The sequence below is a fragment of the Microplitis mediator genome, chromosome 2, assembly GCF_029852145.1.
Source record: "Microplitis mediator isolate UGA2020A chromosome 2, iyMicMedi2.1, whole genome shotgun sequence".
NCBI classification, from domain to species: Eukaryota; Metazoa; Arthropoda; class Insecta; order Hymenoptera; family Braconidae; genus Microplitis; species Microplitis mediator.
Genome location: NC_079970.1, coordinates 12,040,484 through 12,061,924, shown reverse-complemented (window position 1 = coordinate 12,061,924; position 21,441 = coordinate 12,040,484). Strand labels below are relative to the sequence as shown.

At 32.4% G+C, this 21,441-nt stretch overlaps 2 protein-coding genes across 16 annotated transcripts in view; one reads left to right on the top strand and one right to left on the bottom strand.

Annotated features, from left to right (window-relative positions):
* Positions 1-21,441, bottom strand: part of LOC130663028 (dual specificity protein kinase splB-like) — a 528,032-nt gene that overhangs the window by 266,204 nt on the left and 240,387 nt on the right. For both annotated transcript variants that reach the window (XM_057462062.1, XM_057462063.1), the window contains exon 2: positions 6,047-9,333. In XM_057462062.1, coding sequence (XP_057318045.1) covers positions 6,047-9,333 — 3,287 coding nt within the window. The remainder of the gene's footprint in view (positions 1-6,046; positions 9,334-21,441) is intronic.
* Positions 8,368-21,441, top strand: part of LOC130663030 (uncharacterized) — a 275,606-nt gene continuing 262,532 nt past the window's right edge. For 10 of the 14 annotated variants that reach the window (XR_008989144.1, XR_008989146.1, XR_008989145.1 and 7 more), the window contains exon 1: positions 9,184-9,324. The gene's annotated coding sequence lies outside the window, so the exon portion shown is untranslated. Of the gene's footprint in view, positions 8,456-9,183; positions 10,249-21,441 lie in introns of those variants that run through there. The other 4 variants (XM_057462068.1, XM_057462074.1, XM_057462073.1 and 1 more) reach the window with 4 other exon arrangements.

Below are 21,441 nucleotides of genomic sequence, written 5' to 3'. Positions count from 1 at the left end.
TCTGGTTTAACATTTAACATTTACGCGATTTAATTTTTTTTTTACAAAGTAAGAATTCACCACTTTTTTATATTCATCCATTTAATTATTTATTTATCCATATCATTTGTAAATATTCCATTACTTTAATTATCGTGTATTGAATTAAAAAAAAAAAAAAACAAAGGGACTTCTGTAGCGTTGCTACATCGATTGTTTCATTTATCCATCTCTACCACATTCGTGGGGATAATAAGCAATAGACCGCTGGATCGCATACACGCATCTAAGCCTTTTTGTTTACTGTATACTTACAATTACTGTGTTTCTTTCGTTATTCAAATAAATCATTTGTTTAAATTAATTAGTTGTTTTTAATAATTTATATTATCACCTCAACCACTATATATATATATATATATATATATATATATATATATACATATATAGCGACTACGTCACTACGGATATTTCTAATATTCATAATTTCAGATAAGTCCTTTAATCATCGATCGTCATCGATCGCCGAATATTTCCCCCACGCAGATATGATATTCAGTAGCAACAGTACACACGTATGATAGAGAGATACACGGCAACTAGCTAACACATATCTAATGCAACCAGCATTACCTTGTATTATATCATTCATTAAATAAAACTAATTATTTATTATTTTGTTAACACTAATAAATAGAATCAGATAAAGTTATTTAACGTAGTGATTAAGTTCCACGAACCTCATCCCAGTCACTACGTAGATATATATATATACCCTTGCGACATTAAAAACATTCTGGATACACTCTGGAAATATTCTGGTAACACGATGCAACCATACGGACTCCAGAGTATTTCCAGAATGGTTTTGTGCCCTTTTCTGAGAGTGAACCCAGAGTATTTCCAGAGCGGATACGGGGTAAATCCAAAGTGTTTCCAGAAAGTATCCAGAGTGGATACATACTGACACCGTTATGCATCCACATTGAACACAAACTGATACCAAAGTGTTTCCAGAATGTTTCCAGAGTGGGATCAGAGTAAATACATACTCAAACCAGAGGGTATTCAGAGTAAATGAATACTGAAAGAAAAAAAAAATTTACCGAAATATATTATTTTAAGAATATTCAAGAGCATTTATTGAATACAATTATGTTTCTGGATTGTAAAAACAATTTTTCAAGAAAACAAAAATATTTGACATTATTGTCACAATGTAATATAGCATCTACTATATGACCATCCAAACAGGCACTTGTCACTCTGTCAAATAACAGAAAAATACCCGTGACAGAATTATTTTTAAATATAGAATATAAAAACTCTGAAACACCTATCTAACCAGGAACAGGACAATCATAAGTTGGGCGCGATCTAGCGGCGAACACTGAACTACTTCCACTGCTGCTTAGCACCAGTGACTTTCTCCTCCTTAACATATATCTTCACCCAGCAAATTTTTCTCTCAAGTCTTTCACATTAAAACCCGGGTCAAAGCAAAAATTTTTTTTTGGGATAAAAATACTTAATGAAAATAACAATTTTTAAAAAAACAATTGTTTCTTAAAAAATGTTTTTTATTGCTAAAAAGCGAATTTGCTAATTAATAATTTTTTTGTATTTATTAAAAAGTATTCATAAAAATTACTGTTATTCATAATTCCTTAAGCAATTGAGTTAGAGCTTCGGTTACAAGCTCGATTTGTTTAATGATTAATGGATAATGAAAAAGACTTGAAGTGTTGTAGTTGTGTCTTCAATAAGTTATTTTAATAACAATAGAGAAGAACAGAAAGGTAGCGACAAGTCCAAGTGTACAATAATTTAAAAAATTATGTAAAAGATTAAAAAAAAATTTTTTCTACAAAATAAAACGCATAGTTATTTTTAGTATTTGAAAAAAATTTGGGTGAAAATTTATTTGTTTACAACAAATTGTTTGTTTAATAAACAAATAATAAATGAATGAAAAAAATTTTTTTTCTAATATAACAGAACATGATTAATGATTATTTAAAAAAAATAATGGTTCTTTAATATTAATATTGAGTAAAAAAAAAAATTGTTAATTAGCTAAGGCGCTGTTTAGCAAAAAAAAATTTTTTTAAGAAACGATTTTTTTCTTAAAATTCCTTATTTTTATTAAGCGTTTTTTTCCCAAAAAAAATCTTATTAAATCTAATTAGCCATGTATTTGTTTATGACAATTATTTAAACAATGCAAGTAAAAATTTTTTTCAAATTATTGTTATGTAGCTTTCAGCAATAAAAAAACAAAATAATCAAAAAAGTAAATTTTCTTGATTGCTTTATTCACGTTTTTTATTTTTCAATGGCTTAGATTGTCAATAAAATCGAAATTTTTTTATTTTTTCACCAGCTATCTTTTCTAAACCCTTTCAAGAATAGCTTTAAGAAGTAAAAAAAATTCGGGGTTTTTAGTTTGGAAATAATCAGGGTTTTTATGTAAACTTTCAACAAGTAAAAATTAACTAATTAACAAAAGCATAGTTAATTAAAAAATTTGGGTTAAGATTGTTTTTCTGTAGATTATTATTGATTTATGAGTTTAGAAAGTACCCAATTTTTTTTAGTCCTTAGTATTTAAATTTTATCGACTCTGGGCCCATTTTGAAAACACTTTGATTCCATTCTGGACTCACTGTGGGCCCATTCTGAAAACACTTTGATTTCATTCTGGATTCACTTTGAGTCCATTCTGAAAACACTTTGATCTACTCTGGATCAATTCTGAAACCACTTTGGTTTCACTCTGGAAAAAGGGCACAAAACCACTCTGGGAACATACTGGACTTAGAATGTTTACATTCTGACTATGATTCCAGAGTGTTTCCAGAGTGGGTTGAAGGTCGCAAGGGTAATAATTCTAAAATATTTAATTACTTTTAGATAATTATTTACTTCAACAATTATATGATAGATAAAATGATTTTGTTTTTCTTATTTACGAAATAGTTCTATAAATCACCTATGTGGGAAAAAGGGGCACGATGAAAAATCTCAAAAATTTGCAAAAATAAAAAATTTTTTTCCGTAGTCGAGACCTATTTGTATAATATCATTTCAGAATTTCCTTATCAATAAGAATCATTTTGTGTTGGACATTTTTTTTTTTTTTTTTGAAAATAAAAATTTGTTTTGTTCAATTTTTCAGTGATTACGAGTTTATAAGTGATTCAAAGAAAAAACAGAGCATTTGAGGTAAAATTATGTACTTTGAAAGTTTCGAATAAAAAAACTATTTTTTTTTTTCGGACAAAATAAAAGTTTTAAACAGATTATTTTATGATGATATTTTAAAAGGAGACCAGTTGTTTCGAAATATAGATTTCTTTTTATCATAGGCAGTGATTAATTATCAATTTATTATTCAATACAGGTCAAATTGAAGGATACTGTTATTTAAAAAAAAATTAATTTTCAAATTTATTTGTTTTTTGAATCATTTTTTGCACGGAAAAAAAAATTAAAGAATTCCTACTGAATTTAAAAAAAACCATGTGGTGTCGTGGGACACCAGATAGCAACGAAGTTCCTTAGTATAAAAATATTAATTTCAAGTTCTATTCGATGTATAAAGAAAATAATTATTCGGGTATACATTTTTTATTCCAAAATAACATAAACAAATAAGTTTAAAAATATAAAAACAATATATTTGAATAGTTTAATAATCGGGTAACAAAAAGGTTAAAATCTGAAAAAATTCAGAAAAATGTCTTTGGTAGGATGAAAAATAATAATAAAGTTTCAGCGAAATCGAAGGGGATCAGATCAAAACCTCGGTGATTTTGCATGGAATGCCCCATATACAATATATATAAATATTATTAATAGTTATACTTATGGCTAACTGTTCAGAAATTTTCGTTTTTGACTTTAAACATTAATAAATTAAAATGTGTCGAATATTTTGATGGTAAATTCGGTACACAGTTTCTATAATTCTTCCTCTACGAAATAAAAGTTATTAGATGACCTGATCCTGTAAACAGTTTTTGTTTTGGAGCCATTTATTTCCGCGGTCAACGATAAAACTATGAGTGTAGAAGAAATTGTTTATGAATTTCCAGCATCTGTCCAAAAATGGACCAAACGAAAACTTTTTTTCTTATTTATATATTTTTTTATTATTCGTATTAATTAAGAATATTTAATTTAATTTATCTAAATCTCTTTAAGTGAGAATAAATATTATCTATAAATAGGGTTATTATATTATTATAAATAATTATTTATCATTGAGAAGTCATTCTTATTTACTATTGGTTGTATCTTTTGCTAAGTGGATAATTTGAGAGTTGGGTATTTGTAATATTGAAGTGAGTGTGAGTTGAGAGTGGCAGCACCGTATCTCTCTTTCTCTCTCTCTCTCTCTAACATATAGAGGGGAAACCCAGCGTACAATTATTATAATTATTTTCAAAGAGATCATTGATGAAATTATATTTTATTGTTTAGCTAAAGACTTTATTATTGATTAATTAATGAACTAGATATTGGATTAATATATTATTTATTTGGGAATTTTCATTCATTATCTAAAAACACCCCCAGGGAAAAAGTTATAATTATTTTGTATTTTTTAATGGTGAATAGCCAATTATTATTAATTATAATTTATATTAAACCAAATATTGTAAGTGAATTTTGAATTATTTTATATTTAATTATATTTATGAAAACCAACAGCTGTCGGGAAGGTTAATATTTATTTTCCTGGATCATTTCCTTCTATTTTCATTATTTATTTATTGTATCTATCACTTGTTTTCTATTATATATGTTCATTATTTTTGGCCTATTAAGTGTTTTCAATCGATTGTTTATCCGCCTTGTTATTGAGCGGCTTGCTCGGACTTCCCTCTCGCAACTTTCCCCCTGAACGAGATTTGTGTCCCTTTTGACAAAACGGGCTGGCGCCCTCGTGCACTAACCCAGCCCGAGGAACTGATTCAGGCACAATAATTATTTATTATTATTTTTGAACATATTCAAATATTGATTTCAAATTTAATCTTACTATTATTATTTCAAGTTGTATTCAAAAATTTATATACACGTGGGTTACGGTATACGGTTTACCGGACATATCGCGTCACCGTCGCAAATATTAGAACGGTTTACGTTATAAATACTTTGAAAATGGAAAATAGTTGTAAAATTTACAGATCATATCATTCACAACAAATTTAACTGTCGTAATTAGATCATAATGAGAAATACAGAAGTTATCCGTGATGAGAACCATTTTTTCTAGATTTTTAAGTTCGATCCGAACTTTCATGGTTGCAATTAAAAAGTGTAGAAATGTTTATGTGTGAGTAAAATAGGCGGAAAAAAAACCGTTCGGAAAGCACCCTCAGTGCTTTAGCGCTTGAGGTGTGCAATAGCGTGCGATGGTATCGTGCGTCAAATGACTGGGGTGAATTTGTATTGTAGCTATATGATGCGGATGTCATGCGGCTATGGTGCGCAGTAGATACAAATTTTTGCTACTTAGAGCGATTTCTGTGGTGTTTACTTAAAATATGCTAAAAGTATATTTTTTGAGCTATAAAATGCTTTACACAGGGAGAACCAGTTATTAAATCTATTCGCGCAGCCAATTGAAATACACTCCAAAAATCACAAAATTTTTGTATTTTAAGAGCGATAGACAAAGTCTCACCATTTCCAAAAATAGAAATATTGTCAAATATCTTTTCGGATATAGTAAGGAACAAGACTATTAAATTTTATCGAAATGAAAATGATGCTGCTTTGTCTATCTGACGTTTTCACATAGTACAATACGAAATTGTTTAATGAGACACGTAGAAATAGAAAAAAGTGAACAATTAATTAGTAACCGCTTCACGGCATTATGTAGACATAAACTTAAAGTACATAAGCATCCTTCAAATTAGAAAAATCAAAAAACATTTTGTTGTGTACGTTTACTTCTACATGCTTTCTTGCTAGTATTTAAGAAGATTTGACTATGACATCTATTTATCAAGAATAATTAAAAGATAGAAAATAAGTATTTAAATAAATGTACTTGAAAGAATTGGTGAGCCATCAAAACGAGAGTCATTACTTGTTGCAGATAGGGCTTTTGTATTATTCCTTTCATCTTCAATTGCAGTATTATTTAGGATACTTTTTGCTCCTTCTGTGTGATGTGTGCTTCTGTCACTTTCTGTACTGGTATGACTTAGGTGTGACATCCTTGTTACATGTTTTTTTCTTTTAATTCTTACACGCTTTACTTTTGACAAATCTCTTGGAGTAGCAGTGAGCAAAGATGCAGGAGTTGTGTAAAACATTTTCATAAGATCGAGGGGACGATTTTTTGTCAAGACTTTTGCTGGTATAATTGTTGGATTATTTGTTAAATTTGGCTTATCCATTATATCAGATGATATTAAGTTTATTTTTTCTTTTTGTTTTTTCCGTAGCATCACATGCTCTTTTTTCGATATGAGTTGTTTTACTGATGTGTTTGACATATTTTCTATTGTAGTTGGATTTTTAATCTGTTCGTCTATTTGATTATTACTTGAAAAATTGTTTGTTCTGCTTGAAATCTCAAAATTAGAATAGTCATTTGATTTATTTCTATCATCATTGGTAGTAGTTTTCACTTGTAAAAAATTTAGATCATGATTCGAATCTTTGAAAGTATCATGTGAATATTTACATGTGGGTAAGAGCTGAACGGATGTTTTAGAAGGGATTAGATCGAGTTTTTTTGACTCATCAGTTATATCATTACTCGGTATAAAATTATCTTCCGATAAAAAAGATAATTTTTCCAATCCAGAATCTATATGACTGAGCTCATTTATACGATCTTCTTCGAATTTACTATAATCAGAACTCTTATAACTTCCAGCACGAGTGCTTTTTTCTTGTTCAGTTTTTGAGTTATTTAATTTCAATTCTTCTGTATTTTTTTTATTTGTTTTGGGCAGGTCAAATTGTGTTTCTTGATTTAAAGTTAAAGTTTTTCTTAGCTCATATTCACAGAATTCGTTTTCTTTCTCATTTTCATCAATTCTAATATCAAATCTTAATGCTACATCAGAAGCGTTATAGACGTCCGATTCCATAATTTTTAACTCACAAGAATTTTTCTTTTTGGACACTTCTCCGTTTCTGATAAAGAAGCTATCTAAATTTTCAGTCAATTCAGATTTACTCTCAATTATAAATTTATTTAAATTGATTAATTGATTTTCTATTGATTCATTTTGGACAGAAGGTTTAAGTTTTGTACCAGTAGAATTACTAAGAGTGGACTTTGAAGAACAATTTTTATGACATCCTACCAGTGGTTCCTGCGAATTTTTAAACGATTTTCTTTTCTCTAATGTATTTTGAGTTTCTAGAGTGGTATTAACAATTAATGGTTCAATTTCATTATTACCTGCTAAACTTTGAACAGTAGTTGAAATGAAATATTGAGACTCTAGTTTCTTTTCCTTAGAAAGAATCGAAGTTCTAGAAAAGTTTATGAGGCTTTCCTTTGATTTATTTAAATTCGCTGTCAGCTTATGTTCAATCGGAATAAATGATGCACTATTACGATCTAATCTTTCAATAGTATGTTGAGCGTTATTACCTTCTAAGTATGAATGTATATCATGTAAATCTATATTTGTATCGTTTAAATCTGTATTTATGGCATTACTGTCTATAAGTGATGTATTTGATTGTTCTGAAATATTTTGGGACCTAGAAATTTCATCAGATTCAGTGTCATTATGTATAATTTTGCTTCTACGAAAATTCGTAATCTTAATTTTTTTTTGCCAGTTTTGACCTCGATTAATATTGGTGCTCGTTATCTCAGATGAAAATGAAGACTGTTTTTTACTTTCTGGACGAATTAAACTAACAGAAATATTATCAATAGTTGAGTCACGTTGACAAGTATCATCATCTTTATTTACTGTATTTGTAATTTTTATGGTTTTACCACTATCATTCGATGAATTCTCAGCCAGAGTTAAAACTTTGTTATCAGTTAGTTCATCTTTCGTTATAATTGAACTTACTGGATTTGTTTCCTTCGATGGAAACTCACAAACTTCGTTAAAATTTTTTCTTGCAGTTTTTTTATGTCTATTAAATGTTAATCGTAAGTTATGATCTCCAAAGTCATTTGAAGTATTGTCCACCACACTATGTCTTATTAAATTTTCTTCACGGACTGTGGACTTTATGTGTATAGACTTTTCTAGCGGAGCATCACACTCAACTTGATACCATTGTTGATCATTCGATCCCCTTCTACTTCTGACCTCAATGTTACTTTCAATGATATCTTTAGTCTCAACAGCTTTATATCTGGCAACATCAGTTGTTGACTGAAATGTTTTATCAATGTCTGTGTTTTTTTCTTGGTCAATACGACTTTGTAGCTCTATTACTGATGTTTCCGGGATCAAGTTAGGATTATTGCGTAAGTTATCGTTGATATATTGTTTTTCATCTAAGTTATTCAACACTTGCTCATTATTCTTTAACTTGAAATAAATATTTGTTGACGACAATCTACTATAATCTTCTAATTCTACGTTACTATCTAAGAAAGGATCAAAGACTACGCTTTGGCTGTTATATTTGTTAGTATTGATAGGCACTCCACTTATTTCTTTTAGAGGTAGTGGGACTTCATTTACCACTTCTTTGCATTCTGTAGATTCATTCAGCAAAATATCATTTTTGACCGTAGTTAAATTTCCGTTTGACTTAGTTTTACTTACAGCTGCTTCTTCACATAAAACTTTAATAATATTTTTAGATTTCAAAATGGTATGCTTGTTTTCGCTGTTTATTTTTGCTTGCTCTTCAGCAACAAGATTATCTAATAATTTGGCTTGGACTTTAGCGATTGTCATTTCATGTTTACGTAATCTTGGACTCATTTTAATATCTGCTGATATACTCTTTTTCATTATTCTCCTAGTCGCTTGTCTTTGTATTGTATCTTGCGGTCTTCTTGAAAATAACTTATTACTTGAGTCTCGTAGTGTTTTAGAGTTACTATTTGAAGCTAATTGTTGTTTATCTTTGATAAAAAACTTTTCCATAAGAAGTTCACCAGCAGTTTTTTCACGTTTTTCAAAATAATTTTGTAGAGCTGGGTTAACTTTTGATGTTTGAAACCGAATCCGAGTAGTAGAGCGTTCTCGATAAATATTATTACATTGATACTGAAAATTAGTGTTGAATTTCCTTCGACATGATACCGCATCTGGAGAAAGGCGATGATATGTGCTCACAGGTGATTCGGTGATTGTTGATAGAAGAGAGGCATATCGTAAAGGTGTATGTATTCTAAAGAAAATATCAGGAGATAGAAAATTATTGCAAATTCAATAGTATTAGGAAATGATATAGATTATTTTATTTCGAATTCATGTGATTATAACAGCGAATTCTTTCAGACTGAAAAAAACTTACGTCTGTATATAATTCTATCACTAAAAGACGCTAACGATAAAATAATTTTTATGACTGCTTAGAAAAACAAAACTTTATAAGGCAGGGTTGGAATATTTTATTTTGTACTGGACATTCTGATTACTTTAAGTTCGAAATAAATAGTTTCAAACTATGAGTTTTTAACCCAGAAATAACAACTCGCATACGTTCATGATTAACCTGTTCGTTCAAAAGTGCTTTTAAAATAATTGGGTACATACCAGTCACCTGACGTAAGTGACGAAGCCGGAAAGGTGCAAATTTGCCACTCTTTGGGCTATAGTTGAAAACCTGATTCAAGCAGTTAATATTAAGATCCTACTTGCAAACATCATGTCATACTAATTAAGTGTATCAATGTATCTCCTAAGGCTATTTCTGTCCACGATGCAATTCATTATAAAAAACGGCGTTAACTACACAGTGAAGCACAAGAATTATAATAAGAACATTATATACTTAATTCAAAAGATAGCCCGTGAAAAATGAATCATACATGGCCATATATGAATGCTCCATATATGGCCATGTATGGAAATTGGCCAGGCATGTCCATATATGATCAGATATGCCCATATATGATCATACATGACCGTGTATGGCCACATATGACCACACTGTAAAAAAAGATTCCTGACGTCAAACCAGATTCGTTTGGCTCAAGTACTCCGTGCGTTTGGATACAACCAAGCGCGTCAAGCAATTGAGTCTACCGCCTTCTACGTTTGACAGTATATTTTGCTTCAACTGAGAGTTTCTTGAGGGAAGGTACCAAGTCGTTTGAACTAACTCTATAGTATTTGATATAACTCAATAACTTTTTTCATTTAAAAAATAATAGAAATTAGTTCAAGTCATTGAAACTGTTGATACAATAATGATTTTTGTTTTATATAAAATAATTAAAAATTTCACTCAAAGTAAATTGTAAGGTGATTGAAAGTATGAATTTTAGTGTTGAAAGTAATATATTTGTAGGTCCGTTGAAACTGTTCTTGCAATTGATTTAATAAAAAATCGAATTGTTTCAAGTTGCTGTATTGCATTGATCCAAAAAAACAGTAATCTGCATCAAGTGAATATTGCCTTTAATTATTTCATCAATGATTAATTTAAAAACAAATTTTTTTTCTTACGTATTTTTTAGTAGATTTTATAAAAATCTAACTATTGTATTTGTCCTCATGACGGAATTTTCAAAAAATTTTGCTATCTTTAGACTCAGCTCGACGAGCTGAGTCAGGTAACACATTTGGTTCAAAAGTTTATATATGTATTTATATATATATGTATATACAATATAACGCGCTGTTCTCCAACGATAGCCTCCGCAATTCTACACCGATCTTAATGAAACTTAGTATACTTATTCTATGGACAGTTACCTTGGATAAGTTCGAAGATGAGCCAATTCGGCCACTAAGTTTAGTAGTTATGGTTAATTGAAATTTTGTAAAATTTCCAAAAAAAATTTGTTTACTTATTTAACTGGATGTCACTTTCAAACGGAAAGAGATAGCTTATTGTTGTTTGTTCTGTATGAAAGCTCGTGCAATTGCCTACAATTTTGACTATACAGCTCATTGATTTGACCACTTTTTCTAATAGATAAATGGTTTTGAACATCTACAAAACATTATAAAAACGAATTTTATGCAGGTTTTCACTTTGATTATAGCCACAATTTTAAACCGATCACCTTGAAACTTCATATACGTATTTTAAAGGTGACTACCTTGTTCGAGTTTGAAAATGAGCTCAATCGGTCGATTAGTTTAGAAGTTATAGCATTTCAAAATTTTCAAAATGTCCAAAATTCATATTTTTACTTATTCTTTCTTCAATATCTTTTGAGTGTGATAACTAGGGCCGGAAATTTGGTTTCGCTAAAAAAGAGAGATAGAAGATAGGCGAAGCCAAGTTTTCTGATTGGCTGAAACTATTCCCTAGATTTGGTATTTCTTTGTTCTCTGAAAGTGTTTTTTTTTTTTTTGTAATGAATAAGAGCTATCACATTTATTATATTAATTTAGCTGTCAACGTTAGATATGTTAAATGGGTTATTTATCAAAACGTGGCTAGTTTCACGATTATTAATATTGTATGTAAGTCGTATATACATGTAGAAGGAATGACGTAAAATCAGTTTTAGTAGGTTTTTTTTCCTTTATCAATACTGATTTTGAACGAATAATTAAACTGCCAGTAAATCTTTTATGGGAAATTATTTTTTGTTTAAGTAACTCTGAGGGCCAGTTTTTCAAACCAGGTTCATTTTTATCTAGGCTTAAATTATTATTGCTGGTATATTTATGTATTGTTCATTTTTTTTTTAATTTAGCTCACTCCAATTTTAGAATTTAATGAAAAAGTATAGGTTTTAAGCATAATTTTCGTATATTATCTGTTTCCAAGAACTAGCATAAAAGTAAATTACTATGAATGTTTGAAACCTGAATTTTTTAGTTAATTTTTTTTTTCAAATGTGTTCATTTTCAATCCGGATTGATAATCTTGACAATTATAATTAAATTATACTTTCAGTACTAAGGTCCAGTTTTTCAATCCAAGACTTTTTTCATTCGGGATAAAATTGTTATTGTTAGTGTATATATACACTATATTTAGTAAATATGTATACCTCTATAGATACATAGTCGATAATTATTTAATGCCAAATTTGAGAAATTTCAAATTACAAAACTGGCCTCGAGAGTTGAAATGTTTGTTAGTTGAACTATAATTTTATATTCAACGTTTTATTGAACTTAGGGTTTATTTAATTTCAGAAATGTATTATTTTCTATTAACTTCACACAGAGAATTTTATTATTCAATTTATTTAAACATTTTAGTTACCGGTCAGACATTTCCATATTCTTTAAAATTATCCTATCTGTTTAAGTAATTTTTAATGAAATTGAATTAATCTTCATAGCACAGGTTGCTTCAGCAAAAGTTTACTTTCCAAAAGTTTCCTTGAATTTTTCGTCAAATGTCAATCAACTTCGGACTTTTCCGTTTTTAACGAAAATTTATATACAACTTGTTGTAAAATTTGACGTAAATTTACCACCCGAATTAAAATGCAAATTCACTTCCAAAGTTGACTAGAAAAAATTTATCCTCAATTTGCAGGCAAATTTTTATATCAATTTATTGTTAATTTGACTTGAAAATTGTTAATTATTTGCTTACCGCTAAAATGTAGAGATTTTTATGTATAAGTTTACTTACCTTTTGAAGTGGTAAGAATTAACATTACCGACTTTTTTTTTCTAGTAAAAAGTTACCTCTAAATTGAGCAAAAATTGACCGCAAATTTTTCTTTTCAACTTTTGCTGTTAAATTGTCAGCGAATTCAGGCAGCGAATTTCAGACCATTTCAATGTCAAATTACTGTCAATTTCAAGCTATAATGGCTAATAGGGAAATTACGCTCTACAAAATAAATATAATTCACACACAGCATTGAAAATTTTTTTATGTTTCAAAAAAGCTATGACTTTATTTTAATAATTACAATAAAAAATAACCAAAAAACCTACCTGCAACGAGAAATTTATTACATTAATCCAACTAGGAATTTCATTGGCGATGCTACAACAATTAAGAAAATACATGTAATTCAATCAAAATAGATAAAAAAAATATAATAATTGAAGGTTCACGGCCAACACATAAATTATACTTTTCGAAAACTCTACAATCAGACTAATGAATGTTGATGCTCCATTTGCTAGTGTAAATGAAAGCTTGGAAATTAAGTCAAACCCGCCATCGGTATGGAGAATTAGTTCTGCAACCTATCGTTTACTGAACTTGTAGAATTTAATAATGACTATCGCGGCTTCGAACACTATCTGTCGCAAACACCGAAATCTGGTAAATATTTTAATGCTCGGTTTAGTTATGTAGAAAAATTGAGTAGATTTATATAATTCATAATTCGGTACCCTGCTTAAAAAATCCGATAGATTTTTATACTGTATGTATAAGACCCTATACTTAACTGTAGCACTTCTCATGGAACTCATTAGTCCTTATAAAATTTCTATAGGAATTCATGAGAATCTAATAAATTCTATGAGATTTTCTAAACAGGATATATAACATAAATTATACCAACTTGCTTACAATAGAATTACAGACTAAGCGTCATTTGTGCGACGCTTCAGTGACATCTCAAGCGACACTTGTGCGCCATTTGTGCGACACTTCAGTGACATCTCTGCGTCATTTGTGCGACACTTCAGTGACATCTCATGCGACACTTGTGCGGCATTTGTGCGACACTTTGTCGACATCTCTGCGACACTTGTAAAGTATATGTGCGACACTTGTGCGACACTCCGGTAACATTTGTGCGACACTTGTGCGACACGTATGGAACACTTATGCGACACTTCGGCGACACTTGTGCGACACTTCGGCGATATCTGTGCGACATCTGTGCGACATCTGTGCGACACTTCAGCGACGTCTGTGCGACACTTTAGCGAAATTTGAGACTCACTTGTGTGACACTTTAGCGACATTTGAGCGACACTTGTGCGACACTTCGGTGACATCTATGCGACACTTGTGTAACATTTCGGCGACATCTATGCGCCATTTGTGCGACACTTTGGTGACATTTGTACAACACTTGTGCGACATTTGAGCGGCACGTGCAAAACCGGCGGCATTTGTGCGACACATTGTCAACATCTCTGCGACACTTGGTGACATCTATGCGACACTTGTGCAACATTTCGGTGACATCTGAGCGTCATTCGTGCGACACTTCAGTGACATCTCATGCGACACTTGTGCGACACTAGTACCATATTTGTGCGACACTTCGGACAAATCTCTGCAACACTTGTGCAGTATATGTAGGACACTTTAGCGACATCTGTGCGACACTTGTGCGACACTTCAGCGACGTCTGTGCGACACTTTAGCGACATTTGAGCGACGCTTGTGTGACACTTCGGTGACATCCATGCGACACTTGTGCAACATTTCGGCGACATCTATGCGCCATTTGTGCGACACTTCAGTGACATCTATGCGACACTTGTGCAACATTCCGGCGACATCTAAGCGTCATTTGTGCGACACTCTGTCGACATCTCTGCGACACTTGGTGACATCTATGCGACACTTGTGCAACATTTCGGTGACATCTGAGCGTCATTTGTGCGACACTTCAGTGACATCTCATGCGACACTTGTGCGACACTAGTACCATATTTGTGCGACACTTCGGACAAATCTCTGCAACACTTGTGCAGTATATGTAGGACACTTTAGCGACATCTGTGCGACACTTCAGCGACGTTTGAGCGACGCTTGTGTGACACTTCGGTGACATCTATGCGCCATTTGTGCGACACTTCAGTGACATCTATGCGACACTTGTGCGACACGTCGGCGACATCTGTGCGACACTTGTGCGACATCTGTGCGACACTTTGTCGACATCTCAGCGACACTTGTAAAGAATGTGTGCGACACTTGGTGACATCTGTGCGACACTTGTGCGACATTTGTGTGACACTCCAGCGATATCTGTGTGACATTTGAGCGACACTTGTGCGACACTTAGGCGACATTTATGCGACCTTGGTGCAACATCTGTGCGACACTCGTGCGACAATTGTGCGACACTCTAGCGACATTTGTGCGACACTCCAGCGACATTTGTGCGACAATTGTGCAACACTTTGGCGACATCTGTGCGACATTTGTGCGATACTTGTTCGACACTTCAGTGACGATTGTGCAACACTTGAGCGACATCTGTGCGACACTTCGGCGACACTTGTGCGACACTTGTACGACATTTGTGCGACACTCCAGCGACACTAGTACCATATTTGTGCGACACTTCGGACAAATCTCTGTGACACTTGTGAAGTATGTGTGCGACACTTTGGCGACATCTAAGCGACACTTGTGCAACACTCGCGCGACATTTGAGCGACACTTGTGCGACACTGTTGACATTTGAGCGGCACTTGTGCGACATTTGAGCGATATCTATGTGACACTTGTGCGACATTTCAGTGACATCTATGCGCCATTTGTGCGACACTTCAGTGACATCTCATGCGACACTTGTGCGACATTTATGCAACACTTTGGCGACATTTGTGCGACACCTTAGCGACATATCTGCGACACTTGTGCAGTATATGTGCGACACTTTAGTGACATTTGTGCGACACTTGTGCGACGCGTGCGAAACCGGCGACATTTGTGCGACACCCCAGTGACATCTGTGCGACATTTGTGCGATACTCCAGTGACATCTGTGCGACATTTCAGCGACACTTGTGCGACACTTGAGCGACATCTGTGCGACACTTGTGCGACATTTGTGCGACACTTGTACGACACTTCAGTGACATTTGTGCGACACTTCAGCGACATCTGTGCGACACTTTAGCGACTTCTGTGCGACACTTGTATAACACTTCGGCGACACTTGTGCGACACTTCAGTGACATCTGTGTGACGTTTGTGCGATACTCCAGTGACATCTGTGAGACATTCAAGCAACACTTGTGCGACACTTGTGCGACACTCAAGCGACTTTTGTGCGACATCTGTGCGACACTCGTGCGACAATTGTGCGACACTCCAGCGACATTTGCGCGACACTTGTGTGACACTTCATTGACATTTGTGCGACATTTATGCGACAGGTCGGAGACATCTGTGCGACATTTCAGCGACATCTGTGCGACACTTTGGAGACATCTGTGCGACATTCGTAAGGGACTTATGCAAGACCTCCTTTCGTATAGTTGGGATACTTGCAAGACATAAACTATCCAACGGTCACGACGCTCGTAAAATACAGCCAGCCATTTTGTTACGATAACTAAGTTACGACAACAATTTACTATAGATTCTCGGCCCGTGTTGGACTCCTATTTTACACAACCTACTAGCCAGTTGCCTCACGTTTGTGACACACACTTTCAATCGGCGACAAAACGACGGCGGAAATTGAAACATTCATCAATCACGTGCGTAGCGCCCGACTTTTTACTCACGACTTGTGATAAAATGTCTGCGACACTCATGCGACATCTGCACGATACTTGTGCGAAACCTATGCAGCACTTTATCGATAATCAAAATAAAAAAGCAAATGTAGTTTATACATTTTTGCGACATGTAGTACCTTCCGGTTGTGACACTTGTGCGACACAACTAGTAACGCGATCATGACATTTGTATAACGTAGCTCACTATTGAATATCATTACTTTCGGAGCTTTTTTTCGACACAACTTTTTATTTAGTTTCAACTTGTTTGCGACACAAATTTCTATTTAACCACGGGGCTTGTCTAAAAATTTATTCATTTATCGATGATATGCACGACGCACTACTCCAGAAGAGGGGCCTCATAGTGAAAAAATGGGAAAATGGCAACTTTTGAACTGAATTGTATAGCAAGTTGTATATCAATTGTCGTCAAAAATGGAAAAGTCCGAAGTTGACGGACATTTGATGAAAGATTCAAGGGAAATTTTGTAAAGTAAACTTTTTTTTAAGCAAACTGTGCTATTAGGGTTGCGCAGTAAGTTCTGCAGTGAAACATTTTCGGTTAACTAAACGACAAGTTTCTGGCAAGCCTTGGCTGGATAATACCTGCGTGTAAGTTAGTGCAAATCAACTGCTGTCATCTGAATGTAATTTGACAGAAGAACTTGCCGTCAATTTGAAGTGAAAGTTTCAATCAACTTAACGTCATTGTCTAACAGTAACACTTATTTTCAAATTGAATTCAAGTTTACAGACAATTTACTGTCAACCTAACCGTAACTATTTGCTCTCCCTTTTATTTAAGTTGACTTCAGAATACAGCAGTACCCTAAAATCACAGTTTGCTTTAGCAAAAGTTTACTTACAAAAGTTTCCTTGAATTTGTCGTCAAATCTCCGTCAACCGGACTTTTCCGTTTTTTACGACAATTTGTATGCAACTTCCTCTACAATTTCACGTAAATTTACTTCCCGACTTAGAATGCAAATTCAGTTCAAAAGTTGACTAGAAAAAAGTTGTCGTCAATTTTCATCAAATTTTATGTCAATTAATTGTTAATTTGACTTGAAAAATTGTAAAGTATATTTTCTCGCTTAAATTGTAGACAATTTTATGCATAAATTTGCTTACCTTCTGAAATGGTAAAAATGAACATTACCGACTGTTTTTTTTTCGTCAAAGCCCTGATAGCCAAGTTGGCCGCAACTTGTCGACAACCCAATGCCGCAACCTGTCGCCAAGTTGGCCGCAAAAGTTGGCATTTCCATAAGTTGCGACCAACTTGGCGACAAGATGCTCTGAAACTTGGTGACAGGTTGCGGCAGTAGATTGTCGCCAAGTTTCTGAGCAACTTGTAGCCAACTTGTAGTTAACAGTTACACAAGCTAAAAGTTGTAGACAACTTGTCGTCAAGTTGGTCGCAACTCAGGTACATCGACTTTCTGATCAGAAACTCTGGCTATCAGCGAGTTTACCTTTAAATTGAAAAAAAATCAACCGCAAATTTTTGTTTTCAACTTTTGCTGTGAAATTGTCTGCTAATTCGGGCAGCAGATTTCAGGTAATTTCAACATTAAATTACCGTCAATTTCAATGCAAAGTGGCTATTAGGGTTACTGCTAACCGTAACTGTTCTCCAACACTTTTCTTTAAGTTGGCTTCAGAATACGGCTGTAGCTTGAAGTTAACTCACAGTTAAGGCGGCTATCAGGATATTTGAGTAAAATTATCCATAAATTGAAATAAAATTTTGCCTGAAAATTGACGACAACTTTTTTGTAGTCAACTTTTGAAGTGAATTGGCATTCTAATTCAGGCAGTAAATTTACGTCAAATTGAATAACAAGTTGCATACAAATTGTCGTCAAAAACGGAAAAGTCCAACGGAAATTTGACGAAAAATTCAACGAAACTTTTGTACAGTAAACTTTTGCTCAAGCAAACTGTGTTATGTCCTCAGTGGCCTCAGGTGCCTCCACCTGTTAAATATTGTTACTAACAATTTGTTAGTATACTTATATGTACATGTACGAGCAATATGAATTTAATTACGTAATACTAAAATCTCGGATTGACAAGCTAGTGCTGAGTAAGTGTGGTTATATGTATAGACCGAGTTATTGATATGTATTACATTTGAAGTCTGCTTAAAGTTTGTGTATATTTATATATATATATATATATATATATATATATATATATATATATATATATATGTAGTGCAGGTACTCTTAAAATATTGTAAATAATGAAAGAAATAATTTCATAACATGAAATAGTTGCGAAATTTGAAAATTATTTTGTTTACTATAGAATAAAACTAATAGGATTGGATTATAATGTGAAACGCATAAGTTATCAGGAATGAAAAAAAATTTTCTACTTTTCTTGATTCCATTCAAATTTTAAAGGGTATAAAATTAATGAAAGAAACAATCAAAACTTTAAGTTTAAGGACAAAAATTAAACTTTCTTCAACAAGCTTTAAGATTACTTTTACATAAATCGTCAATGAGTTTTAGTCTTAAAGTTATATGAACTTTAACATTGAAAAAAAAACTGATCTTTTCAAAAAAATCGTGAAAATTTCTAACATTCATAACTTCCAAACCAATCGACATTACAATAATTTAGGAAGCAATCATCAAACACTAAATCCAAAGGGCCGGTATGGGTTTCGTAACCTATAAGGAATTGTAATATGCCTTATCCAAGAAAAAACTAAGTAAATTGTTATTTATTATCACTGAATCGTTCGAGCTGAGTAACCGATTTTGGTGTTTGAGACCACACTTGACATTAAAATAGAAATAACTAGAAAACAATGCAGAATTTAAAAAAAATGTATCAGAAATAATTTGTAGGAAATAAAATTGTCTACAAAAAAAATTCCATGACATTTTATGATAAGCCCGATAGTTTCACAGAAAAAGTAAAAAAATCTCGAAATTTACTCTAACTTGACTTCGAGCTCCAATAACTTTTGAACAGATGGATTTATCAAAAAATGATAAAAGACTTTTTTGTAGAGCGTTCAATTTCCTACAAAAATGTGTGCTTGGCTTATTCGTACAATGAGCCATTGCCGAGGTAAAAAATTCCAAACTAAAAAATATTTGTTTCTCATGTTATTTAAACGGGAAATCGAATTTTTCAATGCGCTAAGCTCTTCATTGACTTACAATTTTTTTTTAAACGGTAATATTTTTTTGTTCTATGAATTGTTAGTTTTTCATGTCGGACAGAAAAAAAAAAATCGCCTAAATATGAAATACCCTATTACCCGTATAACAATCTTTTTCAATTCTTAAACAAGTCTGCACTCAAGATCGACAGGTGCTAGTGTCTTTTTCTACGTATGTGTCTTGCTGCAGATATTTGTAACCAGATTTTAATTGCAAGCTTGGTGAAAGCCTTACACAAGGAATTCGTGCCAGTATAACTCAATCAACAAATTCCAAATTTTAACATAAAATTTAACTCTTTTGGGCTTGAAAAATTAGTTTGAATGATATCGGCAATGGAAAATTTTAAAAATAACAATTCACTTACTAAAATAAAAAAGTATCCGAAGGTATTAAGGCTGGGCCGCACCTAACGAAATCTCGAATTTAAAAATTCTAATTATTAATTAAATAATTATCATAATAGCAATTTTCTTAGTTTCCGACTAAAAGCAAAAGACGAACTTCCTCGGAAGATTTTCATCATCCGAGTACCATAAATATTCCGAAAGTAATTAGAATTCTTAAATTCAAGATTTTGTTAGGTGCGGCCCAGCCTTAACAAGCTCGGAGAGCTCAAACCTATATTGGCAATAATGTTTTCGAGCTGAAGGAACTCGAAAACAGCGGGAAGTTTCGGGGCTGGCCCGTAGGGTCAACCGGTTTCCAGATTTTTTGTGTTTTTTTTATATAGTAACTAGAAAAAAATTAGTATTTAAAAGTTATGACCTGCTGCATTAAATTGTCATGAGAAGACAGATTATATAATAATTTAATGTTACAAACAAAAATAAAAATAAAAAAAAAGTCTTCAAGGATTCTATTTTATTTACTTTTGAGTTTTATGATTCATTTTTGATAGATTGTATGAAAATAATCCTAACAGCTGATTTTGTAGACAATTGTATTTCTTATAAGAGCTAAGAGCTACGATTACACAATGTAAAAAAAATATTCATTTGTAAATTTACGAACGAAAGAAAAATACTTTTTTTTTTTCTTTAAAATTTGATTTTCCTCTTCAGTTCCATACTCTGTGTTTTTTATTTTATAAACTTGGGCATATGACATTAAAGATTTTTAATCAAAAATTCCGATTAAAGACACTGAGTTCCGATTTAATCCGAAAGATTTGCAACTGGAATTCATTGGTTTTAATCAGGATTCATCGGTTTTATTTTCGGAATTTAAGGTCAGTTTTTCAAACCGGGTTTATTTTTATCCGGGTCAATGTTGCTAGTATACATTAATTAATAATATATAGATATGCCAGCAATAATAATTCTAACCCGGATTGAAAATAAATCCGGTTTGAGAAACTGGCCCTTAATCAGAGTCGGATATTGCATTCAATTTTCCTTAAAATCTCTGAATCAAAAAATAAAAAAAAAAAATTCATGTAATTATTTACGAAATACAAAACAAATAAACTGTTTCAAGTGTCTTTTATTTATTTGGTATTCTATCAATTCCATGTATTATTTATTTACACGAAAACTCGCGTGTAACCAACTTATCTCATGTAACCTGTTTTGACAGTTGACAGGGTCTTTGACAGTTGGTAAAAACTTAAAACCACCCTGATAGCTACTTTAGCTTGAAATTGACAGTAATTTGACATTGAAATTGCCTGAAATTTTCTGCCCGAATTGCCCATACAAAGTTGCCGTTAATGGAGAAAATGCCGTAGG